Source organism: Argiope bruennichi, chromosome X1, assembly GCF_947563725.1.
Source record: "Argiope bruennichi chromosome X1, qqArgBrue1.1, whole genome shotgun sequence".
In the NCBI taxonomy this organism is placed as follows: domain Eukaryota; kingdom Metazoa; phylum Arthropoda; class Arachnida; order Araneae; family Araneidae; genus Argiope; species Argiope bruennichi.
This window is the reverse complement of record NC_079162.1, coordinates 16,787,477-16,806,140: the sequence shown is the minus strand read 5'-3', so window position 1 is coordinate 16,806,140 and position 18,664 is coordinate 16,787,477. Positions and strand designations below refer to the sequence as shown.

General features: G+C 29.7%; 1 protein-coding gene across 2 annotated transcripts in view; it reads right to left on the bottom strand.

Annotated features, from left to right (window-relative positions):
* Nucleotides 1-18,664, bottom strand: part of LOC129959531 (prickle planar cell polarity protein 3-like) — a 206,575-nt gene that overhangs the window by 137,683 nt on the left and 50,228 nt on the right. For both annotated transcript variants that reach the window (XM_056072406.1, XM_056072408.1), the window contains exon 2: nt 4,507-4,592. In XM_056072406.1, the coding sequence (XP_055928381.1) occupies nt 4,507-4,592 (86 nt within the window). The remainder of the gene's footprint in view (nt 1-4,506; nt 4,593-18,664) is intronic.

Genomic DNA, 18,664 nt, shown 5'->3' with positions numbered 1-18,664 from the left:
TGACTGTTTATTGAAAACAGAAGTATTTAATAAGTAAAAAAAGATTTAAGATAGTAGAAAATCCATTGTAGTTCATCCACGATCTGGTAGACCATCCACTTCGATTAATGATCAAGATGTCAATTAAGTCAAAGATGCTAGGTGATTGCATTTTCTAATAAACTACATTGTTGATAAATTTCAATGTGTTCTGGGTCTTGTCAAGCAATTCTAAAAGATGATTTAGGATTGCGACGCATCGTTTTTCGATTTGTTCCAAGAATTTTGAATTTGTGCCAAAAACAATAACGTGCCTAAATGGCCTGAGTGTTAATTCAACATGGCGATTCCTTTCCAAAGCCGATTATTACCGGTGATGTAATTTGGATATATGCTTTTGTTACAGAAACAACTCAATAATCAAGTGAATGGTACTTGAAAGGTGAAACAAGACCGAAAAGACTAATTTGAAGTTGCTGAAAAATCAAGGGAATGTAGATTGTTATCTGTGATTTATCATTGTATTGTACATTAAGAAGTCCAAGCTTCTGCCCAGACAGTCTATAATTATTTGAACTTTTTTGCGCCGTTTGGATGATGCAGTTCGTCTAAAAAGTCTGAAATTTGACGAGAAAACTTATGAGTTTTGGGCCATGTTAATGCATTAATGCGCAGTGCAATTATTATTCGTGAGTTTAACCAAATATTTGACAAATAAAGCTCCACAGGCTCTGTGACATATGGCTCTCTGATATGGCATCTTATCACTCTTTCTTATTTCTATGGTTGAAACTGTTTCTTTGCAGTCAGTCACCATTTTGAGTCGTTAATTCGATAAAGAAAATTCGCTATGAACTCTGAAGGTAGATACTGTGACTCTCTAGCATTAGGGGATGACAGCCTTTGCTGCTAAAAATCCCAGATTTTCCAATTCAGTCAATCAATTCTGAAGGAGTTTCATAAAAAATGAGTTTAAAGCTTTTTGGTTTTTTATGACTGGAAAATGTTGACAAAAAGGTATTGCAGTCGGAGATTACTTTGAAAGGGAGCAATAAATTGTTAGTTAAAAACCTTTCTATTTTATGACATCATTTTGAGTACATTTTAATCATAGTAGAATAAATACCTAATAGTGGAATGATATAGTTGATGGTCTTCAAAATTTTTCCGCCTTTCATATATCTTAATATAATGTAAAAGAAACACTGACACTAATTGAGTTCATTTACATTAGATATAGACATTCCTAAAAGTACCTGAATCTCCTGGAGAGAACTTGCAATTCATGATTATTTCTGATGAGATGTACTGACAATATTTCTAAATAACGAATAGTAAGTTTATTTATGTTGATTCATTTGACAAAATAAATAGATTTTTTTTCATAAAATGCATCGAATTATGAGTTAATACTAAGAAAAAACAGAAAAAGATATAACTATGTAGCTACAGTTACAATCATGTTCTTATTTCATTTCGTTAATACATTTAATTCAACATTTGATTTATTCTCCCAATACATTAGTCTGACTTTTTTTAAAGACATTTTAGATAAAGCTGGGTTTCATTAGACCAAATACAGGAATTTTAGAGAAAATGTTTAAAAATTTGCTCATGAGTATCTTCAATAATAAAAATATTGAAGATACTCATATTTTTATTATTATTTAAAGTAAAGGTAATTATTTTACTTAAAAAAGGAAACACTTTTTACTGTGCAAATTTTGAGAGAATCAAAACAAAAGCGTGTGAAGTGGTGGTAGAAATATTTTAAATAACCTTAACTTTAAACCAGCTGATCTGACCCCCCCCCCCGAGGCACAAGAAAAAATCTGAATGACAGGACCGCCACAACAGCAACACTGGCGGGAACTGTATTTGAGTCCTAAGGACCGTCACTGGTCACGGTAGAACCCTTTCCTTGGGAAGTACGTCCCGCCATTGATGGGAGGAGCTAGACCTCCACCTTTTTCTGTACTCACCAGGGTGGCCAGAACCAACCACCATGCTCGAAGCTTCTTATTCTCAATTACAAGGTGGCCCCGGGGGGATAAATATTGTAAATAAATAATTTATTTTAATTTTTAACGAATGAAGAGGCATTTTCTTTTTTATGATAGTTATTGTGTCTTACTACCTTTTCATACACTTCAAAACACAAAATGTGCTGATAAGCAAATTATTATTTAAAAAAACAGTCAACGATTCTACTCTTCTTGTTTCTTTTAAATATCATAAAAGAATTGATTAGTAGGAAAGAAAATTTGACCCAAAACAATACATATATGTAATTCCTTTTAATATAAAAAATTGAAAACATGCTTTCGTTTTTTATCTAGTGTTTCAAATAAGTAAATAATTGTGTGAATTATTTTTAATATGAAGTAAAATAGATGTATTCTGCCAGCAAAAATATTGTTGCGGAAACTTTCCGGGAATGTACGATGAGGTTCAACAACCTCGGTAACGGATAACAATGCTTTATTCCACAAAAAACATGAAATACAGGCACCAAAACACAATACAAAAAACTGTATTTACAAACTCAACAACACACAAGCAAACAGCAAATCCTTATTAAAAGTAACTGCGACAGCGCAAAGTACTCCGAGTGCAGACAGAATAATCGCTACTTGATCAGCTCTCTGAAGAGAAAATTCATTTCTCACTTTACTTTCTCCTTTTATATAGATTTTCAGTCAGGACATTGAAAAATTTATAAAGATCTCCGGAAATAGCAATATCTAATAGAGATATTCCCATAATTCTTGTATTTTCAACAATCTTCGTTTTTAACCAGGGTAGCGAAGGTAAGGGTCATTGACCTAACATCTATTACAATAACAGTTAACAACTTTTCAGTATATATTTTATAAATGACATTTAAGATAGTCCGAATTGCTTTCGATATTAATAAAAATTAAATTGTCAAAAAAATGTTAAAAAATATTATTATTTAAAAATCAAATCCAAATTAGCACTGACTTTAAAAATGAGATTAATTAACCTTCGAGGCGAGTGATATCTCCAACTGCTTCAACGCATGATAGATACTAAAACTCTTCTAGTTATTAAATGGACTTTATTAACCAGAAAATATTATATTCATTTATATTTGATATTTAATGAAAAAGGGAAAAAAAAGTATTTTCCAGTCATTAATGCAAACTACCAAAATTCACATGATGCATTCACATGCTACAATACTTGAAATGAAAAATAAAATTCATTCAACAGAAAAGAATTTTGCTACTTGAAATAAACGTAACCAGAGTTATTAATATTTCCAGGCTTATCAAATATTTTCACAGTTCATTTGTTTTATGGAAGAAAATAACATCAGCAATCTAAATGAAATTAAATCTTAATATCGCAACGCTTCTCCACAGTCGTGAAAGATGACACTCAAATTAAAGTTTGGGTCTTAGTTAAATTTGGACTGAACATAAATTTACACCGGAAATGATGGAAGCACTTACCTAATGGTAGCATAATATGTACAGGAATTAGGAAACAGACAAAAATATATTATTAACAAAAAATATATAGTCAAATAATGTAGATAAAATATTTTCATTATATTTTTTAAATAAGAAATTAAATGAAAACTATTTAATATTTATGGGCCCTAGCATATACTCGCCATCAAAAAGGAATAAATATCTGGAAAAAATATAGTATATGCAGAGAAAAAAATAGTATTTTTATTATAAAGCATCATAATAATAATAATAATATTAATTGATTTATAATAACAAATTTTAACTGCGTTGTGATGCGAAAATCTGCAAATATGTGAAAAAGTATGCATAAAACCAAACAATATTAATATAATATACTAATATTGTTCATATATTCATTTCAAAAGAATTAATATAAGAATTGTTAAATACCATATAGCTTGGAAATCTGAAATATATATAATTTTCATAGTACATACCATCTTAAAAATATAGTACTAACCAAAAATAAATAAAAATGCTTAATATATGAATAATAAGTAGAAATATTATAATAAAAAACTAAACATTTTATACATTCGCACCAAAATTTGAAAGCTGTATCTTTAAGAAAAATTCAAAAACTGTATATTTAATTGCAAAATAAAATACTTTTAACATGCTAACAACTTTTGTTTATATTTTAAATAATTACTGAAATTTTGGCATTTCAACAGTCTTTGTCGCTATACATCCCACACTGTTTACATTCAAGTTCTGGCATCTAAACACATTTTAGAAATCAGTCAAATTATAAATGTTATTTCGTGAGGCTGAAACTGAAAAATCAATTTTTTGACAATAAAAAAAGGTCCAGTTGAATTAATATTCAAATATTTCGCTTAATCTTATAAAACATAACCTATCCATTTCTTTTTGTTTCTTTTTATTAGATGCATACACAACTATTTTTATTTGAATTATGAATCAATTGCAACATGATAAATTTAGTATTTCTTACATGTGAATAATATAAAATTATGTATTCGTAATAATGAATCAAATAATTGGAATGTTCGTTGGATACCTCCACATATGAGGACTGAATCCTGAGCACTTGTCTCTGCAGCTGAGGCATGGCTGCCCTTCGTCCACTTCCTGCACCAACACGCCCTGCGGAAATAAAGACATACTTTTCACTACAACCAACTGCTCATTTCAAACCCATAAAGACTTGAAAAATGATCAATAACAACATTCTGAAAGCGGATTGTTCTTTAACACGACCCGACATTTCGGATAAAGAAAAGGATCATACCAACTGAACGCAATTATGCAATGAGGAATTCCAAAATTTTCAGTTTCAAATCTAGCGATTTTGCAAAACGTTAGAGAGGAAAAAAATGATTTCTTACACTCAACATTGTATTTTTAGGAGTCTGTGGTGTAATGAATTTCAATTTGTTTGTTTTTTCGTAACACATGTTTACGTACGATTTTCAATGGTGAACTCAAAATTCATCAAACGGTTGGTTCCTAATTCCATAATTGCGCCCAATTAATAATTATAGACAGCTAGTAGTAGAGGAAAATGCAATTACTTCCTATAAATCAAGTTCTTTTTTTAACTCCTGACGATAACTCCAGTTGTTTCTGGAAGTCTACAAACAAAAGGTTGTTTTTTTTTTTTTAATTCTAACAGAAAATACAAAAGATTTCTATGATAAGCGAGTGTGTTTTTTACTTATAATTCCTATCTGGATTGTATAAGATGATGCGATAGAATCATTCTTACAATATTTTATTCTGAAATAGTGAAAAGAGTTCATGCAACATTTAATACAGTAGCAGTAAGTTTAAAATCAATGTCGTTCGAATGCTATAACATAGAAAATGTTTACTAATATGATGAATTTACTAATGTCTCTGCTTTTTGCATTATAATTATTCGAAAAGAAAAATGTTTTATCAATACATAACTATTAGTCCAAATAAAGATGTGCCTCATCTTTATGTCATTTGTCTTCATCTCTCATTTGACGATATTTTACTCCCAGCTAATCCATTTTTCTAATTTGAGACAGCCCCTCGAAAACACCTCTTTTTTTTCTTGCTCTCTACTTGTTCACTTACTCGGCATAAATTAATGGAAGAAATCTTAACTTTTTCCTTAATAACGAAGGAAAAGAATAAATGTGGGAATTTAAGATTCCGATGAGTTATCTCATGGCTTGTTTCCTTTTCTTAAGATGTGCAATAATTTCTATTTATCTGCAATTTTAATTCGAATTATTAATTAATTTCGAATAATTTGAATACACACATCACTTTAACGTTGATTTCTGAATTCCGCAAGGTTTGTTTCCCACCTCCCGAAGCTAAAAAAGCACCTCAATTAAATGTCATCTCAGATAAATTCCGCATAATCAATCCCTTTTTGAAATTATATAACGTCTGAATGCACTTTTATACTCTCTTTTTCCTGCTTTCAGTCTTTCTGCTCGGTGTCATAGATTAAAAATAAATATCTAAAAATGGAGCATCTTCCTGGACATCATGTAGAAATCCTTTAAAGAATTCACTGTCTGCTTCCTTTACCGGAAAATATATTTCAAAAAGTCGAGACGATACGTCAATGCGGCGGAAACCAAAGTCCATTAAGAAGCGTATCTTCAAAGAATTGTCCTTCTCTAAAAAATGTTTTATCTATTCCTATGCGCATCATTAAAATATAATGTTATTAAAAAACAAAAGGAAAAATCTTTTCCATCACCATTTTAAAAAGTTTCTGATAGAGTCCTCTAACATTCCCGACGATTTTATTCTCTCTTTATGGTATCTACTTCGAGCGCCGCCTATTTTCAGGTTAAGTTCACCTCACACACTTTTGCTGATCTGTAATAATTTTTATACGTTCTCTGACTTAACATATCAATTAGTTTTAAAATATGGCTAAGCTACAAAAATATCTTCTAAAAAATAAGTGAAAAAATAACGAAGTAAATAATCAATAAGCATTTTCAAAATTTGTTTTCCACACAAAAAAATAAAAATGTAGCTACTCTGAAGTGTTTAAAATAATGCGGTTTTTTTAAATAACTGCTTTTTATTTTATGTATTTTTCGAAATTTTGATAATTTAAGTTTTAGAATATTTCGAAATTATTGATATTAGTATTTTTAGTATACTCTGAAATTATAGGTATTCTTTAGAGAGTTTTACGTTGGTTTTAACCCTATTCGTCCTTTTAAAAATATTTTCTGCTTATTAAATTAAAAATGGTAAAGAAATTAATATAGATAAAAAAAATCACAATAAAAACTATACAGGAAAGTCAGGAACTTCAATCAATAGTTTTATCAACATAACCTCTTATAATACTAATAATTCCGCGAATGTAAGTTCTTGGTTAAAATATTTCGACGATAAATGCCGAAAGTATAATTTAAATGATATTTTAATACTCTTAAATATCTCCAGTTATTTAAGAAATAGTGCCCTAATAGTGAATATGTAAATATTTATGACGAAATCAAAAATTGGAACGGATTCGTCTTAAGACAAAAAAAAAATCTTATTCCAACAATCACACGCTTAACTGATTTCCCACTGAAAACTCTAGCTGAAAGGAAAGATACCGCAGCCTATTTTCATTTTATTAAAAAAAATGGCTAAACAATCAAAATTATCGGTATCCATTTTGGGAAATTCAGGTTTCAGTCCTTGTATCTGAGTCCGGCTTCTGAGTAATTCTAATTCCAAAATGTTTACAGTACCCGGCGCGTCCACCAAAATGTTGCGAATAAAATTTACGAAAATGCTACTTAACAAAATAATTCCGTTTATTTTTAAAGGTAAAAGAAAATCTCTAACGGTGGTGCTTTTAGGTTTAAGATTAAATATATAAATAAAAGAAGAAAAACAAATGCAGCCTCAAGCACTTCCAATCAATCTCTACATGATGTTGCTAACAAATGTTACTGCTAAATATTCGTTGTTGCTGTTTCTAATGGCACTTGTCATAGACAAACAAGCCCACTGACTTTAGAAGTCAGTGATTTTAAGCCAAGGAAGCGTCTCTCGTTTTTAAGGAGCGCCATATAGGGACAAGAGTACGACTTAGCTGCACACTCGTCATAACCCTTTTTACGGGCGGATTTCATTCCTGCATTTCATTCACTCATCCAAAGATCGTAATTCAGACCTGAATCAGAGAACGATCACCCCTGATCCAGTACCCCCATTAGTATTACTCTCGACATGGAAGAGTTTCCGATCACGACATATTTATACGCGCTCCAGCCACCACACACACGGAGAGTCTTCTGCCGGCGGGGTTTGAACTCGCAACCCAAGGGACGCGAATCCAGCCAGGCTATCCCTGGCTGTGTTAAATATTCGTAATAATATATAAACATAATGGTACGTGTGTGTGTGAACGAACATACTTTTTGAAGCAGAAGGCAGTTTCGAAGACAGTGAAGAGACTTTTGATTTTAAATTCACTTTAATCCATCCCGGGAGGCATATTTATTTATAAGAGGTGCGGATAAGGCGTGTCCGCTCGCAGCGCGGCATAAGAGCGAAAAAGGCAGGAAGAGGGGAAAGAGAGATAAATTAATTATCCCTGGTCTTATATAGCATATTATGATAGGGAAAATATTTTTCACAGTGCTTATATACTATAAGATTCTGATAGGGATTCTTCACACATGTCGATTTAGACAAGGGAAACACAGGGATCTTTTAGAAGAATTTCTTTAGATCAGCAATTTCTCGTTTCTTTACTGAAAGCGTGGGAACCGCTGACGAAAGCATTTTTACAAAGCTTCCCTTGAATTAATTAAATAGAAAAGGTGGAATGGGATCAGGAAATAAGAGAATATTTTAGAATGATTTTGATATGGGCCAAATTAAAACAAAACTTTGGAAATTAATTAGAATTGAAATTAGAGTTTAAAATATCATTACACACACACACACACACACACACACACACACATTATAATTATTATTATTGAAATGTTTACAGTTTAATGTGTTATTGAATATTATTTATAGTGTTTGTGCTGTGTATTGTTTATTAAGTATTTGTATTTTATCATTATTCATATTTTTCTGGTTGAACTTGATGTATAGAATGTACAGAGCATTATTAACTATTCTTTCTGAGGAAGAATTCTTTTAAATGATGAATTTCAGATATGTTAATCTAAAATTAATTTTTAAGAATAACAGCTAATATTTAGAAATATGCACGTTCTACTTTGAAAGCAATATATTCTGAAGAAGTCAGACAATAATTTTAGCAAATAAAGTTACACTTAATGCTCTTATTCTGATTATATTCAGATCATTAGGCTCTCTGTTCTATTTTTAACTCTCTTTTTAGACTATTGAGACAGCGCTTTATTTCTATTTTATTTTAATCTGTTTGTCCATATGAGATACTTCTATTCCAGATTAAAACAACATATGGCTTTAAAATTTTTCATGCAATTCAATTTTAATTGTTTTTTCGGAAAAATCATTACCACCATAATTAAGGCCACTTAGAGTACATGAAATTAATTTACACAAATAAAGTTATAAAACATAAATATCACTATTCGCATGATATAGAAGAAAATAGTCATAATAAGTAAGGCATGAAATATTCCCTAAAAATAAAAATATGAAACAGGTTGTTTATGCATATGATTGATTATTTGAAACTATTTTACAAGTACATGTAGACAGTTTATTCAATTTTTTATGACCTAAATTGATCTATACGAAATATTAGTATTATTTATAAAGATATAAGAAAAGAATATTATGACATTTTGTTTTAACATATTAGTACATATTATGCTTTCAGAAATTTTCAGAATGAAGAGTTCCGATATTTGTAAAATAATACACTGCGCGAAAATTAAGAACTAATTATTTACGCTTCATCTTTTATTAGAGTTAAGGTGAAAGATACCTAAGATGAGAATAATTTTTGATGAACTCAAGTATTATTTATTAAAGTTATTACTATCATTCAACTGAAATTCACAAGTTTAAAATTAAGTTTCCAAATATAAGTAAACTATTAATATCTTTTTTGCTAATTTTCAATATTTAAAAGATAAAAATCCTTGATACAGGTTTTCCATAATCATGTTTTGAAAAAAGAAGTGTCTATGAAAACTAACATGGTTAGATAATACTAAATACCAAAGAATTAAACCTAAAGATCTGTAATATGTACATTAACAACAACAATAAAAAAAGTAAAAGTCAAAGATTATTTCATGGGTTTCGAGAGGACGACTATGCTATTCCCATATAATTTGGTTAAATGAAACCTAATGAATGAAACCTTGCATATAGAATCCGAAATCTTCCATTCTGTCCTCCTCAGAATTACAAGAACCTGTATTCGAAAACAAAATCTAGAATTTGTCTTCATTATTTCATGGGCATGTGTGGAGGAAAGGCATGTGTTTATCTGTGATGATCATTTTCAATAAAACTTTTTTCTTTCTATCACCAATACAGCAAAGTTTTAAACTGCTTGATTTGAATTAATTTATTTTTAGTACTGATAACCAAAAGAGTGGTCTTTATAGAGTTCCATATTTCAATTAAATCTGTGGAAATATAATATCCATAACAGATCATTTTTTATGCAAACACTGTGACAGCAAGAGTTTTGAACAATTAAATGAGGGTGAAGTCTGTTTCAATTTTGAAACTAAACGATGTTTTTTTATTTGATAAACATTAGGAACCACAAAAATAAATTATGAATTGCATAAGAGCCAAATGCTAGTGTTTCCTTAGTTTAAATCAAGAGAGAGATTTTGTTCCATTTGAAAAGCACCTTGTATTTCAAACTATTCTATAGCTTAAATAGCATCCCTCAGATTTAATTATAACGTAATTTTTTCTGATATGAAATAAGTTCTAGTTTATATATATTATATAACAATGCTAGTAAAATATTATTACTATTATTATTTAATTATAATAATATTTTACTATTATTATTATTATTATTTAATAATTATTATTATCATTACTAGTAATTATTATTATTATTTAGCATTTTTATGAAAAGAATCTTTTATTCGCGAAGTTCCTTCTACAGCAATGATAATTTACACTGTCATTTACAAGGGGGAAATCTTTAAAAAAAGCTTATAAGTCATTATTTCATTTCAACTTGCGGTAATGTCTCCTCAAATCTTCATACTCTCTAATAAACTTATGCCAGAGAACGCCTTGGATGGTTCTGACATGCAATATTTATGAAATATTAACTTTTGACATGAATTTAGTATTTTTCCTGAACTTGTCGTATCATCTTTGGGGAGTTTTTTGGCAATTAATCCTCGGCATGCATTTAATAGTAGTATCCGGAAATTGTATTTTTCCTTTAGACACATTTTTCTCACTCGACTGAAAAAAAGATTTGACACAAAACTAAACTTGTTTTCACAAAATCCCGTACCAAATTTGATTATATTTAAGTCACCACTATTTTCAATGACCGCGTTTACATGCTTCTGAAAGTATAGACAGAGCTGATAGACAGTCAATCCGTAGTTGGTTTTGGCTCAAAATTGGAAAGGTGTCTACACTATAGATGTTAAACATGTATACCGAATCTTATCTATCTAGCTCTCTTTGTTTTATATTTTTCGTGTTAACTCATATTCAAACAACCGGACAGACGGACTTTCACTGAACAGATTTTACTCAAAATTGCTGTAAAGACCATATACAAAATTCCAACCGTCTAGCTCAAAGCGTTTTTGAGTTATCACAGACAGATCGTCAAATGGACGGGCATTTTCCAAAAATGTGTTTTTCTAACTCAGGAAGGTCCAACATTTCGTCAAAATCTGATATTCGAATTTTTTGACGATGACTATATTTTCTCGATACTACGAATACGAGAAAGTAAAGCCATTTAAAATCAGCTTTTCAACAGAATACTTTAATAGATTTTTAAATAAATGAAGAAAATTATTTAAATTTACATCCAATGGTACAATCCTATTTATTCTTAAATTTATTGAAAATTAAATTCCGATGCCTCTAGAAACGGATGAACATTAGAGTTGAATCTGGGTTCAACTCATGCAGGTACGGTGAACAGTGTAAGATGCCAATTCAGGTGCCAAGCAATGATAGTTCAAAGCTGCAACCGATTTCACAAATAGCTTATTGAATACCCAACTGCATAAAAAGATTTATTCACTCTCCCATTTGAGTATTTTGTTAAAAGGATATTTGCAGCATCGATCGCCAAAACAACAGGTTATTTAAGTAAAACTGTCAATATTTATGTAAAAAATAAGTATATCTATAAACAATGAATATTTATCTTCCGTTTATTCAGAAAAATAAAGACTGATGTAAACAAAAAGAGAAATAACATTTCAAATCTTTAGATAATCGAATAAATGTAAAGCAAATGATTTATGCAATTACAGCTTTTGACTTTTTACGTAATATATATAAATATATTGCTAATAATATATTGTAATATATATTGTAAATATATTGCTAAAGCTATAACATATTCTTTAAAGTAGAATAACTCATACAACTGTTCCTAGGTCACAGCTTGTGAATTCCTTTTTTAATAAGCTGAAAATTATATTACGATATTTTCAGTAAAACCTAAAATCTAAATTTGTACAGCAAAAAATTATTTTTCTCACGATCTTTTCCTAATCCAGTCGTTTTAGATAGTGCATGCACAGAAAGGCCTGTAAGATTTCTGATATGCGGACTTTAATCCATTTTCATTATTCGAAAAAGTGGGATACTGGCTCATTGTTGATAATATTATACCATCTTTTTTACTTTCCCTTTTATGACGGAAATATTTTTGCTTTGTGGCAGAGTAGTTTGCTTAATAGTAGCTTCAGGAGTATGGTAGCTTTTATAATAACTAGAGTTTTGTGCTCATGCAGAACTAGTGTGCAAATCTACGCTTTTTAATAATAGCTAAGAAAATTCGGTGCATATCTGCGCTTTAGAGATAATGGCTAGGAAAGTGCGCTGATGATGAAAATGGGTTAAAAGCTAATGTGTGTGTGCATCACAAAAGAAGCCCTGCAACTTTTGATGACTACAGTCTTTAGATCTTTACCGACTTCTTATGGAAAACAAAACCATGTCACAGGCACGCAAAATCTGTCAATAACAAGAAATGTCGAATCATTAATGTTGTATTGCACAGTTAAAAATCACGTATAGACCTGCTATTATCAAAATTAAGTAGCTATGACTCAGAGGGCCTGTTGATGTTTAGAACGTGCCTGGGCACAGATAGAAGCAGTCCAGAAACAGAGAATAAATAGAACAGAGTTTTATATTTAGCCCAACTAAAATTTGCAATTTCGATAAGATTTAACATGCAATAAAAATGAACTTAAACAGCCGAAGTTTATAAAAAGAATTTTAATGTCTTTTTCATTTTTAAAGATAGCACTATATTTAATCTATTCAACGATTTAATATTTTATTTTATTTGTTCTTTTATCCATTTCTTTACAACCGTATTCATATGTTCTTCGTTCCATGAATTTTTCCCTTTTTTTTTTTACTTAATAGATAAAGGATTTTCCAGAACTGTCTGCCACTCTCAGAAGCTTAATAAGCATACAATCAACTACTGGGAATTTATAAATTATACCTAAAGAAATTGCGATAAAACGGGACGCTTCTTTTAACGTCTGAATTTCAAATGCTCATAATTCAACACCCGGTTCTTTGAAGTTCTATATGTGTACGAGTTAAATTAATCCGGAGAATTCGAACTCTGGAAAATTTTCAAATTATACCTACAATTTTTTTTCGCTCGATCGACGAACGCCATGAAATAATCCTTGAAAGAATTTTGCAAGCTTCTGATGAAAATTTCGATAGTTATAAGGTTTTGAAAAGTGGCGCACCCTATATTTCAATTAACTATTAAAACTTTTAATACAAAATGAAGCTATATTAATATTTTAATATAAAATGGAGTTTTGTGTCTTATCAAAAAATAAATATATTTAATCAATTAATATAAAAAAAACATAGATTATTAAATAAAATTTCTTATTAGAAGAAAAATAATTATACTGCTGGACTGCGATTTTTAACAAATTATTTATGTTTTATTATACTTCTTTATCAAGATGTAATTATCAATGACTAACTGTGCAAGCAATGCGCATTTAAACAAAGTTTTAGAGTCAATACTACAGTTGAATTATTTTAGATTTTGTTTAACATAAGGATTTCAAATAAGGGCGATGCACTCTTCCTTATTTATAAATGAAAGACTAAGATAGTTATAAAATTTTATTTTACATATTGAAAAGAATCTTTTGTCAAAGTATCAAAAAGAAAGCATAATTATATTCATTTAAGATGCTCTATTATTAGGAATCATTGTCTTATTTCTTCTTCAAATACGATTTTATATTTATTTTGAAATATGCAAATTAAAATGATGAAACTCAAAGAAATTTAATCACTAATCTAAGTTAAATATTGATCAACTAATTACCATATGGATTGAACTGAATAATAAAACTCATCTTCATCTTTTCTATCACAACAATAAAAGTTTGTGTTTCAAACTGGATTTGCTGACAGCTTCATTTTCGAAATTTGGAATACAGATACCAGATGTGGTGTCCCTCAAAAACGCTACCAACTAACTGGCTTTGTAATAATTTTCCTTACTTGTGACTCAAATGTTGACTCCTTTTCTTTTAAAGGTATTTCTTTTTATGTCTTTTCTGAGAGTCATACAGCCATCTATTTGAACTGAATCTCTCGCTTTATATACTAAAAAACCGTCCCTTACTCATTGATATTAATTTGATTATGTGTAATTAGCAGTAGAAATATCAATGCCATTCACATTCTAATTAAATAATAAGTCACTTATTCTCATAATATGCCAATACTATGTGAAGATAGTTGAAATAAATTTAAAACACTCAAAAATTATAGCTTTAACATAAAAATATTTTTTTAAAAAAATAACAGTATATTCGTAATTCAATAGTCTGCTAATTGCATGCCTTCTCATACTTCTGTAGTTTTTTTACATCGGTAATTGGTTTCGAATGGAAAGCTCGCAAATGCAAATGAATGGGCACTTGATAATTTTTTTTTGTTTGTTTTTTCCTTTCATGGCTGTATGCATATTGTGCCTGTATTGCAGATAAATATACTGTTACTTAAAATATTCAAAAAAGCTATTAGCATTTAGCTATTATGCAAAAATAAAAACACGTCTTTTGCACATTAACTGATTGAATCGAAAATTCGACTATGACTTCCAAATTTCATATATCTAACATGTATTTATGAGTAGGAATCTTTGATATTATCTTGCTGAAAGATGAGCCGTTGGAGTGGAAGTACACACATGCATCATCTTTTGAGAAATTTCATTGTCTTTAGGATTAGCAGCTCACTAGACAGAAGAAATTTCACTTGAAAAAGTTTCTACCCTCATTTCGGGGTTTGACGGTGACGCGTCCGATTTCAAGCCATACACGTGTTATGACAAATTGTTTCTTTTCTGTGCCAATCTTCAATTGCAGTTGTTTTTGGTCTTCTACCACGCCCTCTCTTGTGTTTAATAGATCATGCCATGGCACAAATAAAAGATATCCGACTTCAGGAATTTATACTTTTTTGCTATGTTTCCCCTATTTTCTCAAACGTCAAAGATAGATGGTGAAGATCAGCAGAAATCTCTCAACATTACTATTATTATTAAGTATTACTATTGTCCTGGCAATTCCACATATCAAAAAATTTAGTCTATTCAAATCTCTGAAAATTGCTAAAATAAATCCCATTCGTATTCACTAAGTATAACCTTCATCATTACCCTTTCCAATGATAAGAAACACTTAAAACAGGCTAAGTAAAACAACAGTCTTTTTCTAAAAAAATAGACTGATTTTAAATAACAACTGAAAATTTTATGCATTCATGAAAAATGATATGAAGCACTGGAAAATCATATCAAAAAAGCAAATTATCCAGTTTTTAAAACTTTACAAACAAAGAATGAAATTTTAGCCGCCCATTCTTATATATCTTCGTAAAATTTAGTTTTTTCATGCTTGCTGCTTTCAGCAGAATTGGAATCACTGTCTATGCATGAATGTTATACATTAGCTTTTGTTGCAACTGCGGAAAAGAATTTGACACTAAGATGCAGAAAAGATGGCTTACATTTAATAAAAAATTCTTAGAAATTGGCGGTAGCATGATATAATCCTCCAAAATTTAATATCATTTCAATGATACATAACAGAAAAAAAGGCCTTTTTTTTTCAAGTATAATTACCATGACTTTCATTAACTCAGATAACTCTCAATGAAACTGCTTGATATACCAAATTTTTCTATATTCCTTACTTTGTAACTTTGTATTTTTTGTATTCCTTACTTTTGACTTTCCCAAAATGCCGATGCACTGTATCTACAATTTTATATTTATTGTTGGTACGCGTGGGATAATCTTGGATTGGAATCATCTAAATCTAATAGATCTATAAAAGAACAGCTTAATATACTTTCTACTACAAGGAGACGAATTAATTTTCCAATCTGGACTTCAAGATTTTTATCTTGACAGGAAGGGGACTTCTTCCTTCATTCATAACACTTTTAAAGGAAACATTTGTTTTCATATATTTTGAGGCAAATGTTGAAGTATTTAAGTAGAATTCTATTGATGTATTAAGAACTATAATTTTTTATTTAATTATCTTCTATATTTTAATTTTCAAATTCATTATCCATATATATATATAATTGAATGTCCGTTTGTTTGAACTTTATACAATACCACACGCATTAACGAATTCGAATGAAATTTGGCACACATGCTTCTTAGCATCTGAAAAATAAACTGCGCTATTAAGTTTCTATGTCCTTCTAAAGGAAGAGAAAAAGGTTTTTAACGATTTTAACTTTTTTTCGCATTAACATCTAAAGGCAACATCGTGCAAATTTTTTAACACTATCTTAAAATTTAAAAAGTTAAAAAGTGCAATGAAATAAACTCTCTATTTAACGGTCTATTGATGGTAAGTATAATAAACTCTCTATTTAACGGTCCATTAATAGTCAATGTAATAAACTGTCTACTTAAGGCCGGGATTCTCTAGCTCCAAAACCTTGATTTTTTCTTTACTAATATTGTACATGGATTTAAATATTTAATTCATTATGCAGTAAAATTTCAAGGCTAATTCCTTATTATCAAACAATTCAGAAGTGAGCGAATTTTTTATTTGAATGTCACCATTCAATCAGAGATTTAGAGTAAGTATGCATATGTTTCGCGAAATAATGTAATGAGGACAAAGTTATTTTAGCTGACGATTTTCTATTAATTATTCGATTTCAAATAAACCATACTTCATATATTTATATTAGAAATGTGAGTCATTAAAAGACTCTGTCGTCAAATTTGAAATTATTTCCAGCTCCATTGTAAAATTTTATCTCAAATAGATCAAATTTTACAATGCTGTTTGGAAGCATACCACAACCCTAACTTCCATACAACACTATATATCAGAGGAAAGACTCAATATCAGATTAAATGTGCACCAGACATACTTACATAGCGGTTCTTTGGTGGAATCGTCTACCCCAAAACCAAGACCAAACCGCGACTCTCAAAATAACATATAAAGAAAATTAAAAGAAATCCCATTCAAGTAATCCATAAATACTTAATTGATTTAAAGAAGCTCAACGATGATATCAAAGATGTTATTACAGTGTGCTATTCTGATCTGTTTAAACTGAAAGTTCTGAAACATGAACTTTCATGAGATTACAAGCAGGAACAATGACGATACGCCTTATATTTCTAAAGGTAGACAAAAACATTTTGGTTCATATTCTTATCCTTAGAATCGAAAATCTTTCAGTTCGCATTATTTATTTACTTTATTTTCTAAATCCAGTAGATATCTATAAGTTACATAAAATAGAACGTAAACAGACTTATGATCATTGCAGTACAATATTCAGAGGAATAAACAATCAACTGTTGACTGTAACGTGAAGTTTACTTCTTCAGCGGCAGCCAAAATAAACAAGTTGGCGCACTGCTCTTCCTTCACACTAACATCTTCAGTCTAGACTGAAAAATGAAAACTAACGCCTAAGATGTGTAAAAAATTCATAAAAATTTATCTACAATGACAACACTCCTAATATTTATTTAATACAATGCGAGACTTTCATAAAGCATTTAGTTTATACAAGATATTCTGAAAGTAAGAAATCCAGAAAACTGTCGGAATCCCTGAAAGAATGTGAAATGATTGACAATTCCTGCACAAACTACAAGTGAAATACTTTTAATCCTTCAACAACTCGTATGTGTGAAGACTTAAAATCAAAATGCTGCAATGTATGCATATTCTGAGTTTTGACAAAATTGTGAAATAAATCATAAAAAAATTAACAGAACATGAATGCTTGAAAAAAGAAACTATATTTTAGACATGAATCACCACTTACGGCATTTAAATATCCGATTTATGACACCTATCAGAATGTGTACAAATGTTCGCTTCAAATGTGATTTCTATACAAATTTCCATTTAGTGATACAATGTCTAAAACTAACTGGATCTCAAACAGCAATACATATGAGCTTGCACAATAAAGATGGATGTGCGCAAATTATTACTTAAGTGAATATTCTTGCTATTTTCCAGAAAATAACTTCTTAGTCGCAGCTCCATAACTCAGATATTACAGAAAATTGATTAACTCGTCACATCCCAATACGGAGGTTGCAATCTCAGAAAACTTGGACTGGAATATATTTTTCTTAAAGTACAGATCTTCCTCTGATTTTCATTTATCTTGACAACTTGAAGGCTTTATTTTCTTACAAGAGATTATACAGATGGCAGCATTCTTTGAAACGGGGTTATGAAAAATGTTTCAACATGATAATTTGAAACAGAGTTCAAGATATGCATTTTAGTTAACAGTAAAGTAACTTGTTCAATTACATTTCAAAATTTTTATTAATGGTATTTACTTTCGGAATATCTACAAATAATTATATTTTAAAGGTTTTTGAAATTATTGACAACATATTTTACGACTAGTTTCCTTATAATTCCCAAGAATATGAATAGAATAATTCTTGAGGCAGGGAAAAATCAATTTGACTTTACTCACAATTATAGGAAGACAAACTT